This window comes from Bubalus bubalis, chromosome 5 (assembly GCF_019923935.1).
Source record: "Bubalus bubalis isolate 160015118507 breed Murrah chromosome 5, NDDB_SH_1, whole genome shotgun sequence".
Classification (NCBI taxonomy): Eukaryota; Metazoa; Chordata; class Mammalia; order Artiodactyla; family Bovidae; genus Bubalus; species Bubalus bubalis.
In genome coordinates this window covers 34,106,866-34,124,511 of record NC_059161.1, presented here as the reverse complement: position 1 = coordinate 34,124,511, position 17,646 = coordinate 34,106,866, and the positions used below count along the sequence as shown (strand labels likewise).

At 56.6% G+C, this 17,646-nt stretch overlaps 1 protein-coding gene across 6 annotated transcripts in view; it reads right to left on the bottom strand.

Annotated features, from left to right (window-relative positions):
• ESPN (espin) overlaps positions 1 to 17,646 on the bottom strand; it is a 33,579-nt gene that overhangs the window by 14,979 nt on the left and 954 nt on the right. For 5 of the 6 annotated variants that reach the window (XM_044942937.2, XM_044942938.2, XM_044942940.2 and 2 more), the window contains exons 2-5: positions 14,435 to 14,628; positions 2,527 to 2,713; positions 2,222 to 2,404; positions 1,943 to 2,074 (exon numbers count right to left, since the gene is read on the bottom strand). In XM_044942937.2, coding sequence (XP_044798872.2) covers positions 1,943 to 2,074; positions 2,222 to 2,404; positions 2,527 to 2,713; positions 14,435 to 14,628 — 696 coding nt within the window. The remainder of the gene's footprint in view (positions 1 to 1,942; positions 2,075 to 2,221; positions 2,405 to 2,526; positions 2,714 to 14,434; positions 14,629 to 17,646) is intronic. The other variant, XM_044942942.2, reaches the window with a different exon arrangement.

Here is a 17,646-nt window from a genome sequence, read left to right as displayed (position 1 = left end):
TAAGCCATGAGCCATGGGGAACCTTGGCTGGCAGCAGTGCACACCAGGGGTGCCCAGCCCTGACCTGCGGATAACAGAGGTTGGGGCAAAGGTTTTGCAGCCTGGGGGTGATGGTTTCAAATTTCATCTCCCCCACTTACTAGTTCCATGCATGACCTTTCTGTCCCTTGTCCTTTCTGTCTGCACCTAAAACTCTTCATCTGTAAGTGGGAATAACAGTACTTCCTGCCTCATTATATTGCAACAAATATTTTAAAGGTTAGTGAAGTGCCAGTGCATGGTAGCCAGTAAATACCATATGTGTCAGCTGACAATATTAATATACGGTGCATATTAACTGTGATTACCCTGTAAAGCACTAGGCAGGGTACCTACTACAGCCAGAATTCAAGGAGTGGTTCTTGTTTGCTCATTGCCTGCAGCCACAGCTTCCATTAGGAGGCACTGTTCCCCCCACCCCCAATTTCAGATGTTCTCAGTGGAAAGGAGCCCACCCCAGTGCAGAAATGCCCTTCACAATGTCCACTTCTGCTTGTATACCCCAGTGACAGGCTGCTCACTACCTGAAGCATACTACTTTCTCTACCACCCCAGGCTTGGTGTGGGGTGAGTTCTTCCTCGGGACCAGAGCAGTCTCTGACCCCTGGGCCTTGCTGTGCTCTGAGGTCCCCAGAACCAGGGTGTCCCCATGTGCTCATGCAGTGCTCTGGGCAAGAGGCCATCGACCCTCTTTCCCCCAGCCTCATTTCGCAGCTCCTCTCATGGCCAAGCTGCCCCTTCTGAAGATGCCTGTGAAATCAGCCCTCTTTCCTCCCCTCCTGCACCAGATGAGGCAGAGCCCTGGACTGGGAGCCACCCACACCTGAGCTCAAGTCCCAGTGGGTTACTTCATGGCTTTGTAACCATAATAAAATAATTTAAAAAGAGTAACACAGCTTTGCAATTATGAAGTAGCCATGTAGTGAGCAAACATGGGAGTAGTGATGAAGAGCGGGATCTCCAGGTTAGGCCACTGGGTCTCCCCAAAACTCAGTTTACCCATCTGTGAAATGGGGACATTAGCACTTCCTACCTCAGAGGATGGTACGTATGTGTGTACGCACTCAGTTGTGTCCAACTCTTTGCAATCCCATGGACTGCAAAGAGTCCACTGCAACCCCCGGTGGACTGTAGCCCACCAGGCTCCTCTGTTCATGAGATTTCCCAGGCAAGGATACTGGAGTGGGTTGCCATTTCCTTCTCCAGGGGATCTTCGCCACTCAGGGATCAAACCCATGCCTCCTGCAATTGGCAGGTGGATTCTTTACCTCTGAGCCACCAGGGAAGTCCCTGGCGGGTGGGGTGGTGAGAGTTAAATGGATGTATGTGCATGCTACGTCGCTTCAGTCATGTCTGACTCTGCGACCCCATGGACTGTAGCCCCCCAGGCTCCTCTGTCCATAGGATTCTCCAGGAAAGAATATTGGAGTGGGTTGCCATGCCCTTCTCCAGGGGATCTTCCTGACCCCGAGATCGAACCCGCAACTCTTACTTCTGCATTGGCAGACGGGTTCTTTACCACTAGAACCACCTGGAAAGCCTGAGAGTTAAATGAGCTAATTAATACCTGGGGGCAGGTGAATGCACTGTACTGTTCCCACTGTGTGTAAGTGTCGTTTATCCGAGCCTTGGGTCTCATCACGATGAGGCTGGTCCTCTTTCCCCCGATATTTTTGCCTGCATCCCCTCACTCCCCAGTGGTCAGTGGTCCTGGGCTGAGACGTCATGTGGGGTAGTGGTCTAGGGCACTTATTCCTGTGACCTCGGGCAAGGGGCTTCACTTTTCTGAACCTCAGCTTCTTCTGTGGCAAAAGGGGTAACAACACGTACCCCTTAGGGAAGGTGGGGGCAGGGTAGGGGAGTGCAATGACACGGTGAGGGGGGAGCAGCGCCCTGGGCGTACCAGGTTCTCCACGGTGCGCAGGTAACGGGTGCAGTGGCTGTGGCCGTTGTAGTCCGCGAGGTCGGCGGCCGTGTACCCGTCGCGGTCGCGGACGTCCAGCTCCGCGCCGTTCACTACCAGGATCTGGCAGCACTGCAGGGGCGCTCAGTGAGGACCCCTGGCCCATAGCCGGGACCTCGGCACGGGGGCAGAGCTGTGCTGCGAGCGTGGCGCCAGCAGAGGGCGCCCGCCCCTCCCGCTCTCGCCTGGCCTCCGGGCCCGCCCGCGCCCCGCCCTCACCTCCAGCTCCCCGTTCTCGGCGGCGTCATGCAGCGGGGTCCCGCCCCACAGGTCGGCCACGATCTCGCCGCCGTGCAACAGGAGCCAGCTGAGCACTTTGGCGTGGCCGCGGCTGGCCGCGAAATGCATGGCCGTGGCGCCGTCCTTGTCTTTCTCTGACAGACTCACGTCGGTGCAGCTCACCTAGGAGAGAGGGGGCGGGGCGGAGAGGGGCGGGGACTGGGCTCCAGCCCCCTCCTATCCCCGCCCCCGTCGAGTACAGGCCCCGTCCCCAGGGCCCCACCCCGACGTGTCCCCGAGCTCACCAGCCACACGATGACCGAGATGTGGCCCATCTGCGCTGCGGCGTGCAGCGGGGTCATGCCATCGTGGGCGCTCAGGTGCGGGTCCGCGTTGCACTCCTGCACCAGGTACTGCGTCACCTCTAGGTGGCCCTCCTGGCACGCCAGGTACAGGGGCGTGGCACCGTTTTTGGTTTGGGCATTCACTCCCCTGCGGAAGATGCAGCACCCACCGTGGGCTCTCAGCGCCCATCCCCCTCCAAAGCCTCCTTCGCCCCTTGACCGCTTCCAGGGAGCCCTGGAGGGTAACTGGAGAAGACCTAGTCGCTGGGCCCGGCCCCCCAACTCCCTCTGGACACAGTCCTGTGCCAGCCTTCCTGGGTGGGGGCCCTCTGGCTTGCTCCCCACCTACCCCTCGCAGCCTCCTTTCTACAGTGCACGTCTAGTGACTGAGCTAGTCTCTGCCCTCAGTAAACATCTCACCTTTTTACCGAGGTCTACAAGGATGCTGTGATCTGGCCTCCCCCTACCTTTTCAGCCACATGGATCCATTGTCACTGTGAGTCCTCGCTGTCTGACCTCTGTGTCTTTGATTACGTCCCCCATCTGACTGGGAATGCTCTTCCCATCTCTCTTGAAGACTAAGTACAGGGACTTCCCTGGTGGTCCAGTGACTAAGACTACACACTCCTAAGGCAGGGGGCCCAGGGTTCCATCCTTGGTCAGGGAACTAGTTCCCTTATACTGCAGCTAAGACCTGGTGCAGCCAAATAAATAAATAAATAAATATTTTTAAAAAGACTCAGTACAGATCCCTCCTCCACGAGGCTTGTTCCACTACAAGAACAGGCTTTTCCAGCCTCTGTGCCCCATACTGCCCTGGGTTCACTCCATGGGCCACCTGTCACGCCCAGTGGATCAAAACTTGTTTTGGCCTCTGCCACCCCCGACTGAGCGACTTCACTTTCACTTTTCACTTTCATGCATTGGAGAAGGAAATGGCAACCCATTCCAGTGTTATTGCCTGGAGAATCCCAGGGATGGTAGAGCCAGATGGGCTACCGTCTATGGGGTTGCACAGAGTCGGACACGACTGAAGCGACTTAGCAGCAGCAGCAGCCCCCAGAAGACTAAACTCCCAGAGGGCAGAGTGGTAATGTCACCAGATAAAACACACAAAAAATCTGAACTTTGGATGTGCTTAGTCGCTCAGTTGTGTGCAATGCTTTGCGACGCCATGAACGTCTTGCCGGGCTCCTCTGTCCATGGAATTTTCCAGGCCAGAATACTGGAGTGGGTTGCTATTTCCTTCTCCAGGGGATCTTTCTGACCCAGGGATTGAACCTGTGTCTCCTGCATCGGCAGGTGGATTCTTTACCACTGAACCACCAGAGACAACAAATAATTTTCTAGTGTAAGTATATGCCCACTGGGCATGTGGACATACATATTCTAAACTGTTAATTGTTGTTTATCCAAAATTAAAATTGTCCTGTGGTTGTTGTCAGTCTGGCCACCCTACAGGTGAATGCCATCCACTGAGCATGTCCCATGTGCCGTGACACTAGCAGGCAGATTCTCAGTGAACACCCTCCTTAAGTCTTACTGTCATTCCCATTTTGCAGAGGGGCACCTGAAGCCCAGGGGCTGTGACTTGCCAAAGGTCACACAGCTGGTAAGTGGTGAGCACACATCTGTGTGATGGAGGGCCAGGTGCACAGCAAGAACCAAGGGAGTGGAGGAGGGGCCGTTTCCTGTCTTCATCCCTCAGGCTTCCTTGGGGCCTAGCTTGCAGCTGTCACTGCCCCTCATCCCTGCTCCCAACTCCCACAGAAGGGTCTTAACTGGAGAGCCACTCTCAAGAAGTGGAGTGCTGCTGGGGAATAGGGACGCTGGTCTGGCCGTGCCTCAGTTTTTCTGACTTCACAATGGGTGTGGACACCAGGGTATAGTTACCAGATATGAGCACAAGGTGGAGCCACAATCTAGGCCCAGACCCAGGAGCTCCCAGAGGGTCCAGGACGGAGGGTGGGGGAGAGTAGGAGCTAAGTCCCTCTGGGCTGGATCAGGACTCTGGGCCCCAGGACCTGCAATTTTCATCGGACATCATACCTTCCCACCCATATGCCTCCCCCATCTATTTGTTCACGACAATCACACACTCCACCCCCACCATCTATGCCCTGCCTCCCTCATCCAACTGCCAGCCATGTCTCCATTAATGAGGGCACCAGGCCACCCAGTCCTCCTCAACCCGGGCCCCTACTCCATCATCCACACTCTTGTCACCCACCCATGACTTGGCCCCTCCCTTTCACATACCCCTCGGACCCTCAGCTGACTTCTCCTGTCCCTAAGACCCCATCCCCGTCCACTTTCCTGACCTCTGCCCGCTGCGCAGGCTGCCCGCAGCCCCCACTGGGCACCCAGCCCCAGATCTCTCCATCTTCCTGATGTGGGAACCTCCTCCTTAGACACAACTGCCACTGGCCAGGGCTGACACTCAGCCTGGGACCCTGCCTGGCTGCCCTCCATTACCCAACCCGTGTCACGGTGGAGTGAGGTGATGATCCCACCCATACACCGTACCTGGAGAAGGTGCTGGCTCTCGGCCACCAGCCTCCACGCCCTGGTGCCAGTGTCCCCACCCCTCCCCCTTGCCATTCACATGCTGGTGCTTCAGGAGGAGCCTGTTTAATATTTCATGACTAACACTGCATGGCCTGAATTATTCACCGTGTAACTAAGGCACTAATTGTGGTGCTGGAGAAGACTCTTGCGAGTCCCGTGGACTGCAAGGAGAGCAAATCAGTCCATCCTAAAAGAAATCAACCCTGAATATTCATTAGAAGGACTGATGCTGAAGCTGAAGCTCCAGTCCTTTGGCCACCTGATGTGAAGACTTGACTCACTAGAAAAGACCCTGATGCTGGGCAAGATTGAAGGCAGGAGAAGACGGGGATGACAGAGGATGAGATGGCTGGATGGCATCACTGACTTGATGGACATGAGTCTGAGCAAACTCCGGGAGATAGTGAAGGATAGAAGAGCCTGGTGACCCTACAGTCCATGGGGTCGCAAAGAGTCAGAAATGACTTAGTAGGGACTGAACAACAACAACAACCAAGGCACAGCAAGTGCTGGGGTCCTGGAGACTGGGGACTGGGGACTGGAGGGGCCACTGCCCAGGGCCCACTGGGCTCTCGAGGGAGGGCTGAGACAATGCACACAGCTCAGGGCGCTAGATCTGCCTGGAGCCTTGTTCTCCCAGTCCTTCCTGCTCAGCAGGTAACTCATGACCCACGGGTGTCCAGCCAGCCTGAGATCTCAGAAGGTCTCAGAAGCTGGCACAGAGCAGGACTTGAGCAGGAAGGGGCAGTCCAGCCCATAGCCTCCCACCTGACCACTGGTTGACACCCATCTGGAGGCTCTGCTACAAAGCAAATGCTCAGTAACCCATTCTAGAGTCACAGCCCCCAGCCTGGGAGACCCCAGAACATGGGGCTGGGGTGGGAAAGGGGGTCCCAGCCTTATTCCCCTCTTCTACATCAGCTTAGAGGCAAGAAGAATGGGCACCCTCACTCTCACTGAAGAAAACTACAAAAATATGGATGAAAGACTTCCTTGGTGGTCCTGGGGCTGAGACTCCAAGCTCCCAATGCAGGGGGCTCAGGTTTGATCCCTGGTCACCCTGGTCAGGGAACTAGAGCTGGCATGCCACCACTAAGACCCAGAGCACCCAAATAAATATATAAATAAATAACTTTTTAAAATATGGATGAGCACAAGGAATGAAATAATGAGTTTAGATGGAAAGAGAAGCGAATTTATATAGTAGTATACATATAAGCTTATGTGTATGTAAATGGTAGTATACATATACATAACTAGTTTATGGTATGTAGTATAAGTTATATGTAAGGATTAACACATAACAGGGATAGCAAGTACCATCCACTGAACAGTTGCTCTGTGCTGAGCGTGGAAGGGAGCACAGTACACGTGTCCCCCATCTAGTCCGCCTAATGCCCTTATAGGGGAAGTGTTGGCATTGCTTCTCTTTTACAGAGGAGACTGAGAGCCAGGCTCACTCGAGAGGCAGAGGGGGCCTCAGTGCAAGAAGGGCCTGGCCTGCGGGCTGCTCGCAAGCAGTGTCTTGCATGCGCTCTCCGTTCACAAAGCCGTCCATGAAGTAAGGATAATAATCGACCCTGAGACATTCTTGGAGAGCCCTCAGCAAGGCCTAGCACCTTCCATGTGTTTTAGGATCCCTCTTCCCTGTGCCTCCGGTGGGGCACTGTGGGCCTGGGGTATCCAGGCTCCACCAAGCATGGGTCAGGCCGGGCAGTATTTTGACCGTGGGGAGTCACTGGAGCATAGGGGTGGGGCCTCAGGGGACCCCAGTGGCTCCAGCCCATCGAGTTCTGGCCATAGTGGCGCCATGGGTGACCAGTCCAGTCCAAGCCCCTGCCCTTTGCCCTGGCCTCCACCCTGACTTTGCAGTTTGCAGGGCCGGGCGTGTTCTTTACCTTCCCGGGCCTCAGTTTCCACATAGGACAAATCGGTATCACAGTTGTGGTCTCTTCATGCCTCTTGTGAGAGACAAAGGGGAAAACCTTGGAAAATAGCAAGTTTTCTCCCAGGGAGGCAGGTCTTGGCTTCCTGGTACCGCTGCCCCAGTCTGACCTAACAACCCCCTGTGGCCCCCAGAGGCTTCAACACCATCACCTCCACACTACCAGCCTCATCTGCTGTCCCCTCCCGCTCCTGAACACCTGTTCCTCTTGGTACCAACAAGCTCAGGCCAGGTCTTCTCAGCCTCCTTGGCTGGGTAGGCCCTGGATGGCCACCTGACCTCCAAATGTTGGGGTGCTCCAAAACCTCCTTTCTAAACACACTCTGCTCCTGGTGAGGTCATCTATTTCCTGGGGTCAAAGGCCACCTGTACCTAATGCCACTCATCTCTCCAGCTTGGACCTGGAGTACATGCGGCACCCCCCTCAGCCCATTCAACCATCCAGGCACTGAGCAGTTTCTTGAAATTCACATGCTTTTTTCTTCTTTTTAATTTTTAAAAAAATTTTGGCCATTCCCCATGTATTGTGGGATCTTAGTTCTCCAAGCAGGGATGAAACCCACCCCCTTGGCCATGAAAGCACAGAGTCCTGACCACTGGGAATCCACCCTTTACATGCTTTCCCATGGAGCAAATCTCTCTAGACTCCCTCACCCCACCCTTTTGGTCCCCATTTCAGTAAAGGACACCAGGCCACCCTCCCTTTAGTCCAAGCTCTAGGAGTCTTTGGAAACACTTGACTTCTTTTATAAGTCTGAGTTTCCCTAGCAACCATCACATAAATCAAGAGGTATACTTTTCTTCCTCTTGGGAACAAAGATGATATGGACAGACTGTAACTATTAAGTCATCCTGGATGACACAAATGAATCATGGGATGCTGGGAAGGGTTTGCTGAAAATCTCCATCCAGGACTGGTGGCAGCTTCCTGCAACTGTTGCCACGAGGAACAAGGACTGAGCTGCCCATGGAGGCAGACCCTGGTCACAGAACAGTGTCTTCAGTATCCTCCCCACTGGCAATAATTTCTGCCCCCAGGGAGGTCTGGCAGGGGCTGATCTCCACCCCTTTTAGATCTGGGTGTGGGGTAAGGTCACTGGAACGGAAAGTCTTGGAGCCTTTGGCGGGGCTAGGTCTCTTATTCTCTGATCACACCTCTGCACTTATTTGAAATGATCCACAATCAGGACCGGCCTGGGGAAGAAACGCAGCCCTGATTTAAGGAAGATTCTAGAACAAACAGCTTTACACCCAACCCATCAGCAAGCCTGGAATAAGCCTTCACTGGTCTGTAATTCTCCCAGACTTCCAGGCCCTCCTGGCTCACCATGAGGACAAGTGTGACCCCCCAGGGCCACTGCCCCGGCCAGTTCTACCTGCTATGCTCCCAAGCCAGGTCTTGGCAGGGCAGGCCCTTTCCCACTCAGCTCTCACCTCCCCGCAGAGGCCTTCCTGGGACTCCCCTGGAAGTCCAGTAGCTAGGACTCTAGATCCCACATGCTACAACTAAGAGTTTGCATGCTGCAACTAAAGATCTTGTGTGTCATGACTTAAGACCCAGCACAGCCAAATAAATAATTTAAAAAAGAAAGAGAGAAAAGCCTTCCTGGACTCCCTCATTTTAAAGAAATCTCTCAACCAGTGCCTTCAAACTACCGTGGTCCACTTCACAGCACGTGTGACTCTTGAATTGTCTTGGCACTTTTTTCATTCATCCCAGGGACACCCATTAGGAGGCTTCCACAGGCCAGGACGGGGCAAACAGTGAAGACAGCAGAGCTCTGCCCTCTCAAACCTGGGTCCACCAGGGCCACCAGGGCACCCAACGCACTGGTGCATGAGCAGGAGCGTCTCTGTGTGTACACACGCTCTTGGTCTGGCCCCTTCTTTGCCCCTGGGAGTGCCCCAAGTCGGCTCCATGAAGCCATGAGGACTCACTACATCCCCAGCATTAGCAGGGTGGGCACTTAGGTTACATTTGGGTGCTAGTTGTTGAGTGAGTAGACATGGGGGTGAGTGAGACGGGCAGCTGGGCCTGGAATTCTGTGATGCCTCCTTGTGTGTGGCCTCAGCTGGTCCATTTGCCCATGGGCTCCAGGAGGCCTGGAGGGAGTTCCGTCTGAGGTCACAGGCAGTGAGCTGCAGGCAGGGCCGGACAAGACCCGGTGGATTCCAGACTCCTCCCTCCTTCGGTGAGTATTAATGAAGTGTCAGGCCCTTGGGATGCAGGATGGAGAGGAAGAGATGCTCTCATTACAGGGGGATCCAGATGATAAGAGGACGCGCTAAGGTGCACAGAGAGTAATGCCAAGTAGTGGGGAGAGTGAGGAAGACCGGTAGGGAGGGTGTGTGTCTGTGTCCTGGGGACATGACAGTCTGAGGAAGGCACAGGGAGCAAAGACTTGGAGGGGGAAGGGAGCAACCCTGGGCTTTCTGGGGAAGAGAATGGGAATGACCCATTGCTGTTGTTCAGTCACTAAGTCATGTCCGACTCTTTGTGTCCCCATGGACTGTAACCCACCAGGCTCCTCTGTCCTCCACTATCTCCCAGAGTCTGCTCAAATTCGTGTCCATTGAGCAAAATGTGATCCACTGGAGAAGGAAATGGCAACCACTTCAGTATTCTTGAAGCGGGTTGACCTGAGCAAAGGCCAGAGGTCAGAGGGCACCGGCCTGCTGCAGGAGCAGTAAGGAAACCCGAGAGACAGAGCAGAGTTGGTGATTAGGGAGCAGCTGCAGGTGAGGTGCGGGGGTCCAGAGTGAGGAGGGCTTCTGGGCTGCTACAGGAAGTGGCCTTCTCTGTCAGTGATGGAGAAGCCTGTGGCCTGACCAGGGATCTGATCTGTGGTCTCAAAGGTGGGTACAGGTAGACAGGAAGAGGGCAGAGAGGCCAATTTGGGCCTGGGTGCCATGACAGGCTTAGATCAGGAGTTACCTATGGGCCATGATTCCATCAGGTCCCTCCTTTCTCAGAGCCTCCCCACCTGGCTCAGTGTCCCCCGTGTGCCAGTGTGGGCTCCCCCAGGCTCCGTTGCCCAGGGAATCTCAGCAAATACAAGGGCAGACCAGGGAGTGGTAATTGAGAGTGAATGCACCCCACTGCCTGTGGTAGAAACAGAAGCCTGTCAGGGAACAGCAGCCCCAGTCCCAGGCAAAGGCCCTCAGCCTTCTAAGGGGGAGCTGAGCCATAGGTCTGGGGCTCCCTAGTATGTGAGCAGCTGAGGCTTCTTGCTTGAGGCCAGGGCTGCCTGAACCTTCCAGCTGGACAGGGCTCCAGGAGCAGCCAGCTTCCACGAAACTCAGTATTATGGAAGGAAAACAGGCATCCCAGATGAACATGAAAGGCCCTAAGAGATTAGCGCCCGGGCCAGGAGTGGGAAACTCAAGCTCCAATACTCTGGCCACCTGATGTGAAGAGCCGACTCATTTCCCTGATGCTGGGAAAGATTGAAAGCAAAAGGAGAAGGGGGTGGCAGAGGATGAGATGGTTGGATGGCATCACCAACTCAGCAGACATGAGTTTGAGCAAGGAGATAGTGAAGGACAGGGAAGCCTGGCATGCTGCAGTTCATGGGGTTGCAAAGAGTCAGACATGACTGAGTGACTGAACAACAACAGGAGTGGGAGACAGACCGAGAGGAGGTGTAGCTTGGTCAAGGCCACACAGGGAGCCAGTGGGACCCCGGCCGGTCAGCTAGCCCCTCGGAGACACCATTTCTGATTCTACAGCCCCATGAGGCAAGGGCATTTGTTTGTTTGGTTCACTGATGTGCCCTGGGTACTTGGCCCAGAGCAGATCCTCAATAAGTATGAGTTGGATGAGGGGACTCCCTTGGTGGTTCAGTGGCTAGGACTGAACGCAGTCCTAATGCAGGTGGGCTGGGTTGGAGCCCTGATAGGGGAACTAGATCCCATGTGCCACAGCTAAGGGTTCACAAGCCACAACTAAAACATTGTGCGTACGGCAACTAAGACCCAGCGCGGCCAAATACATACATAAGTAAAAATAAATAAATATTTTTTAAAGGGAATACTTAAGGACTTCGGGAAGGTCATGTACACACTGCTATATTTAAAATGGATAACTGGCAAAGACCTATTGTACAGCACATGGAACTCTGCTCAATGTTACGTGCCAGCCTGGATAGGAGCAGTGGGGTTTGGGGGAGAATGGATACATGTATATGCATGGCTGACTCCTTTCACTGTTCACCCGAAACTACCACAACATTGTTAATCGGCTATACCCCAGTACAAAATGTTTTTGGTGTTTAAAAAAATTAAAATTAAATAAAAAATATAAGCCACTAGTTACACAAGTCTGTCTGTAAAATGGGCTGATTATAGAGCTACTGCCCAGGGTGAGGCTCAGATGGCTGCTTGGTGTCAGACCCCTGCGGGCACTCAGCAGGAGGGAGCTGGTCAGAAATCTTTGGGCAGACTGGTTTTCTGGCTCTCCATGACTGGTAGACCACGGCAGGGCCCCAGGGGGAAGACAAGGCCTGGAGCCCTACCTAACCCCCACCACTCTCCCCAGCTTCGATTCTCAGGCCTAAGCATCCCAGCAGAGCCCAGGGCTCTCTTCTTGTTACTCAAGCCCCTGGCAAGCACACGGCTGAGGCAGAGTGAGCATGAGACAGTTCCTGGGCCCCAAGATGCTGCCGCCAGGATGGTCAAGAGCTCTGAGGGCTACCTGCTCCCCATCCCCTCTGTGGTCCCCCTCCACCAGACACTAGTGCCCTTGGCCAGGAGGGCTGACCCTCCTGACTCCATCTCCCTCAGACCCAGGGCCTGGGACAGCTCCGGCCCAGTTCCAGCCAGCCCCCATGCCGGCAGCTTAAGAACTCTTTCCCCAGGAGGCTCAGAGGGAAGGTCCCACGGGGCAGTGGCCGCTGAGGTCGCGGTGGCAATTCCTCTGCCTCTGGGAGGACTTGCCCAGTGGACTGGGATAGATTGGAGGAGGGGTGGGTGGGTATGGGCCATTCCTGCACTCTCCAGTCTTTCCCAGTGCCCCCAGCTACAGCCCATCTTTGGCCAGGCCCTCCCCTGAGGACTTCCAGTCCTGCTCCTCTGCAGCTTGTCAAGGCAGCCATGGCTCATGGCTGCCCACAGCCTCCTGCACAGGATCAAGTTTCCCACTCAGTAGCAGCTCTTCCTCCCTCACCTGCCGCCAAGGAGAGCTGAGCCCTCGTGAATAATTCACAGAGTTTCACAGCAGGCTTATGAGAGCAGAGCCCAGGTGGCCTCCCCCAGAGCCAGGCTCCCTGGGTCCCCTGACTGCACCCTGCAGCCTGCCGCAGCCTGGGCCTCTGCCCCTCCCTAGCCCTCCACTCCCACCCTGAGGTCCCCGGCCTTGGGGAGCAGGAGTCTCTACCTCTGAGGTAGGGAGTGGGCGCCAGGCCCCAAGTCCTCCAGCCAGCAGGCCCCACCTCAATTCCCAGCCCCCTCCCCCTACCTGAGCCCAGCCTGACAGTCACACAAAAGTACCTCCTTATCAGCCAAGCCACACATCTCTGTGGGAACAGAGCCCCAGGCCTCTGTCCACTTCCCTGAGATTCATGGGGGGCTGGTGGTTCATCGGTCCAGGCCATCTGGCCAGAGAGAGGGTGCCAGGGCCCAATCACAGCCAGCCCCACTGCATGGCCTGGGAGGGCTCAGGGTCCCCCAGGCCCTGAGTGCCAGGGTGCCCCCAGCACAGCCTGAGCCTTCCTAAGGCTGCAACCCCAGCCCATGGAGGCTTGTCCTAAGCCCCAGACTTCTCCATGAGGATGGGCCTGGGGGCCAGCCTAGGGCTTCACCCCCACCCCCATCAGCACTTCTGGGGTGGGGGCCAGAGGTCCTCAGTTCACACCACTGGAGCTAAGTTGGCATTGCCATCAAACTGGCTTCCTGGGACCCACCGTGTGCGATGGAGGAGGCTGGCAGGTGTGAGAGGAGGAGCACAGCCTGTCTCTCCCCTCTCGGGACCTCCGTGTTGGGTGAGGGGGTGGGGTGAGGACCACCGAGGTGGGGACACACACAGGCGCAGTGCCCCAGTCCTTACCTGGGAGTCCATCAGGGAGTCTGGGACCAGCCCCCAGGGGTGCTGACGGCTGCAGGATGGGAGCCGACACCCAAGGGTGCCTGGGGCACTCCTCCTTGAAATCCCAATGATTTTGATGTGACCCAGACCCTGGCTTGTCTGGAGGCGGAGGGTTCACTCCAAAGTGGTACCCAGAGGCTTCTGGTGGGGACGGCTGTGAGACCTTTGCCCCGCAAGGTGCACCTGCTGGTCTCCCATTAACCAAACCAGGGGCCCTTGCTTAGCAAGAACAAGCCAGGCCCAGCCATCCTGGGCCTAGCCTAGGGGCTTTCAGCTGCTCCACCTGCACACCATGTGCCTCTGCCCGAGGGGCTGCCCACTGAAGCCATCCTGCCACCTGGCTGTGGGGCCAGCCTGGCTTCCTGCCTGCTCCCTGGCGGCCAGTGGCCACCCCACCCCCTCTCCCTCAGGGGTGAGGACAGGCCATCCCACCTTGTAGCTCTCAACCTGAGGCTGGGTCCTTTGTCTCCACTTATTTCCCAGGTGTCCCCTTGAACTGACAAAGGTCACCAGTCAGAGTTCCCACCTCAGGTCCCAGGGTCACTGGTGTCCCACTCCCTCTGGGTCTGGGTGGTATCCTCCCCGGGACCCCTGCTTCCCTCCAGGTACATCTAAGACCTGGCTCCCTCCTCCCCAGGAACTCCATGACTCCCAGGATCTACACTGAACCCCATTCTTCTGCACCCCCACCCCACCCTGGGGTGTTCTCCGACCAGCCGCTTGCCCAGGGCCCCAGGGGGTTTGGGAGCCCTACTCCCCTGGTTAGTGGGAATGAGCTGCCGGCCACAGGGGAGGACAAGCTGCTCTGTGACAGGCCAGGAGACAGGGCGAGGGTCTGGGCAAGGGGCTACCTCCCTTCACTCTGGATAGCAGCCGTGGCTCCTCCTTCTTGACTAGAGTCTAGGAGCTGCTAGGCGTCATCTCTATGCCCCATTTCGATCAGTCTTGCAAATTAACCCAGGCCAGAGCTAGAGGGCCGCCTGCTGCAGGCTGGTAAGGATCCTGGGGAAGGGAAGTGGTCTGTGTGGCCATCTCCAGAGCTGGGGTGGGCTGGGGAGGATCTGCCTGCAGGGCTCGAGGCTTGTGGCTGTGGGCAGCCCACCAGGAGGGGAGAATTGTCAGCTTGTATAGGCACGGTCTCTGGCCAGGCCCCTGGCCATGGGATGGCCCAGAAGCAGTCATTCCCCTGGCATGCTGGAGAGGGAGACAACCTCAGGTATCCCCCAGAACCCCCGCCAGCCCACCCAGAGCCCCCTGGAGAAGAGGGTCCTTACTCAGGGTGGGACCTGACGAGAAGCCTCAGGGAGGGGAAGTCTCCTTTGGCGGCGGCATAGTGAACAGGCAGGGCGCCTGTGTCTGTGGCCATGGTGGGGTTCCCACTGCCGTGACGCAGCAGCCAGTTCACCACCTCGGGGTGGCCAAAGCGGGCAGCCAGATGCAGGACTGTGGCACCAGAATTGTCTCTGTCCTGTGGGAGGAGACCTTGTTAGTCCTAAGCCTAGTTGTGCCTCGCTCAGACCACTTCCTGCACCCCACCAGCCACCAGGGCCACTCTGTCCTCTGGTGCCTGACTGGCCCCCTCTGAATGTCAGTCCTCAGCGCAGCACCATGCCTTGCATGCTGGGCTCTCAGGACATGGCGCCTGTCATTGTCCCAGCAGGAGCACCTGTCATCCAGATGCTCAGGGAATACCCAAAGGAGTCACTGGGTCAGGAAGGGTGGCTACTGGGCCTGCTCTCAGGGTGAGGAGGTACTCCCTGCATCTAACCCTGCCCCTTCCCTCGCCCCCCCCTCGCCCTCCCCCTCCCCAAGTATCCCATAAAAAGAGGCCTCCAGGTTGATGTACCTCCAACACCCCAACCTCAGTGCAGAGAGCCGCCCACCCCAGGAGACTCCCTGCTCCCAGCCCCCAGGGAACAGGCTGTGTCCCTGTGGAGGAGGAAGCCTCTGGCTACTGGTGGGCAGGACCCAGGCAGTTAGCCAGTGGTGGTAGGTGTGGGCTAGAGGCAGCCCCAGGGAAGGGCTTGAGCAAGATCCCCTCCCGGCACTCCAAAGGAGACAGGCCAATGCTTTGGGCCCAGGAGTGCTGATAGCATCTTCTGTGAACATCCAGGTGTGTGTGTCTGTCGTGGGAGGGGGTATGTGACCTGCAGGCCAAGGTGGGGAGACACTGAGAACCCAGAAGTCTGGACTCAGAGGCTCGGAGTTTGGGAGAGTGGGCACCGGGTCTGGAACAGAACGAGCTCCTAGCACCAAGCACGTGGGATGCTGGAGAGGTAGGCAGGGAGCCTGGCAGGGGCACGGGGAGGGGGTGGGGCAGTCATGGAGGTGGGCACTGTGGGAACAGGTGTGGCTGAGGCTGCGGTAACTGGAGAGACCCTGAGCTTAAAGAAGGTGCATCTCAGTCACAGGAGAACTGCTGAGGCTCCTCTAAGTGAAGAAGTGTTGGTTGCTTCAGTCGTGTCCAACTCTTTGCAACCCCATGGACTGTAGCCTGCCAGGTCCCTCTGTTCATGGGATTCTCCAGGCAAGAATACTGGAGTGGGTTGTTAGTCCCGTCTCCAGGGGATCTTCCTGAACCAGGGATCGAACCCAGGTCTCCTGTACAGCAGGCAGAATTTTTTACTATCTGAGCCACCAGGGAAGCCTCTAAGAAATGCGGGAAGTGAGGGGGCAAGGGAACAGGGCCCAGGGGCACGGTGGGGAGGTCACAATCAGACGGTGGGGTGGAGGACAAACAGACTGGCTGATGGGCTAGAACACAGGCAGAGAGGAAGGGGAGGCAGAGAAACAGCCCACAGGAGGCAGAGGACGATGCTGAGAGGCCTCTGTGTGTGGAATGCCTGCGGAGGACCAGAAGACTGGTTTAGTCTGTCCTCCTGAGCCCAGCAGCTTCCCTCATGGCTCAAACAGTACTAAGACTCTGCCTGCAATGCAGGAGACCCGGGTTTGATCCCTGGGAGTGGAAGATCCCCTCGAGAAGGAAATAGCAACCCACTCTAGTATTCTTGTCTGGAGAATCCCCTGGACAGAGGAGCCTGGAGGGCTACAGTGTATGCGACCATGGGATTGCAAAGAGTCAGACACAACTGAATGACTAACATACTTCCTGAGCCCAGCGGACAAAACTGGCTAGAAGTGACCTGGACAGGCCCACAGTGAAATATGCCCTGCACTCCAGCTCTTGAGAAAAACCCTACTTCCCATTGGGCCTGGGGACAGTGGGCCTGAGGCTCCAGGGGATCCTGATGGCTCTGAGCCCCTGGGTGGGGGTGGAGAGGGAGGCCCCAGGAAGGAGAGGATCACAGGGCTGTGACCTGTCCCCAAGGTCTCAACAGCTCCAGAGGCCCCAGAAGCCTCACGTGCAGTGGCCTGCACCCTAAAGCTGCTTATCTCCCCAGGCTGAGCAGGGCCTGGGATCGAGGTCATCCTCCCCTACATACACACTTCCGCCCCCAGCACCCAAGCTGGCTGGGGCTAGAGGGCGGGGGACTTGATAAGCTGGGCACAAGGCCACCTGCTCCTCTACCTCCTCTCTAGTGGCTGGGGAGGCTTCCGGTCAAAGCTGGACACCCGAATCGGGGAGGCATGCCACCTCCCAAAAGGATGAGGAGGCACCACATGCCAGGAACTCCTGATAACAGAGCTGGCCTGGAGATAAGGGACCTGGCCATCTTCCAGGAAGGGTGGGATGGGGGGCCTTGCCACCCTGAGGCTAAAATGCGGGGGGAATGGGGCCTGGCTATCCCTACGGCACAGCCAGCCAGCTCAGAGTTGCCCCTGCCTCCTCTACTACATCCAGTTAACACAGTGGTCTCTTGCTAAGAGGAAAATGAGTTCTGTCCCTCCATCCTTGGCTTTCCCCTACAACCATAGGATCCTGCAAATTCTGAACCCAGCCTACGATCCTACAGGACCTGGCCCTGCTGGCTTCTCCCTGCCTCATCCCACTTCAGACATGCTCACCTCTTTGCTGTCCCCGTCACAGGACAGAATGTGTCCTCCTCAGGGCTTCGTACTTCCTGCTCCTTGTGCTCAGAATTCTCTGGTCATCACCTGGCCACTTCTTCCCCATCAGCCAAAACTTCCTTCAGAGGTCACTCCTCGGGGGGGCCTTCTCTGGCCACCTTGCCCAAGCAGCTGCCTGATGCTCCCCCCACATGGCCTAGCAGTACCTGGTGGTACCTGGCTTACTCTCTAGCCTGTGTGTTTGCTGTTCAGTGTCCTGATGGACTGGCAGTTCCAGGGGATTGGGAGGACACCTGGATCCCAGGCCTAGACCCTGCTGGATGCTCTGTTTCTGGCAGGACTAGCAGGAAAGCTACACACCAGACCTGAGCTGCCTCCTTTTCGTCCCACTCAGGAGAGGCCAGACTGGCTGATACCAGCCCCGTGGCCGCTGAGTGAGACCAGGTGGGGTCTCAGGGCAGGAAGACTCAGGCTAAGCTGAAGAAGATGGGAGGTGGGAAGGTGCTGATGTCCTGGG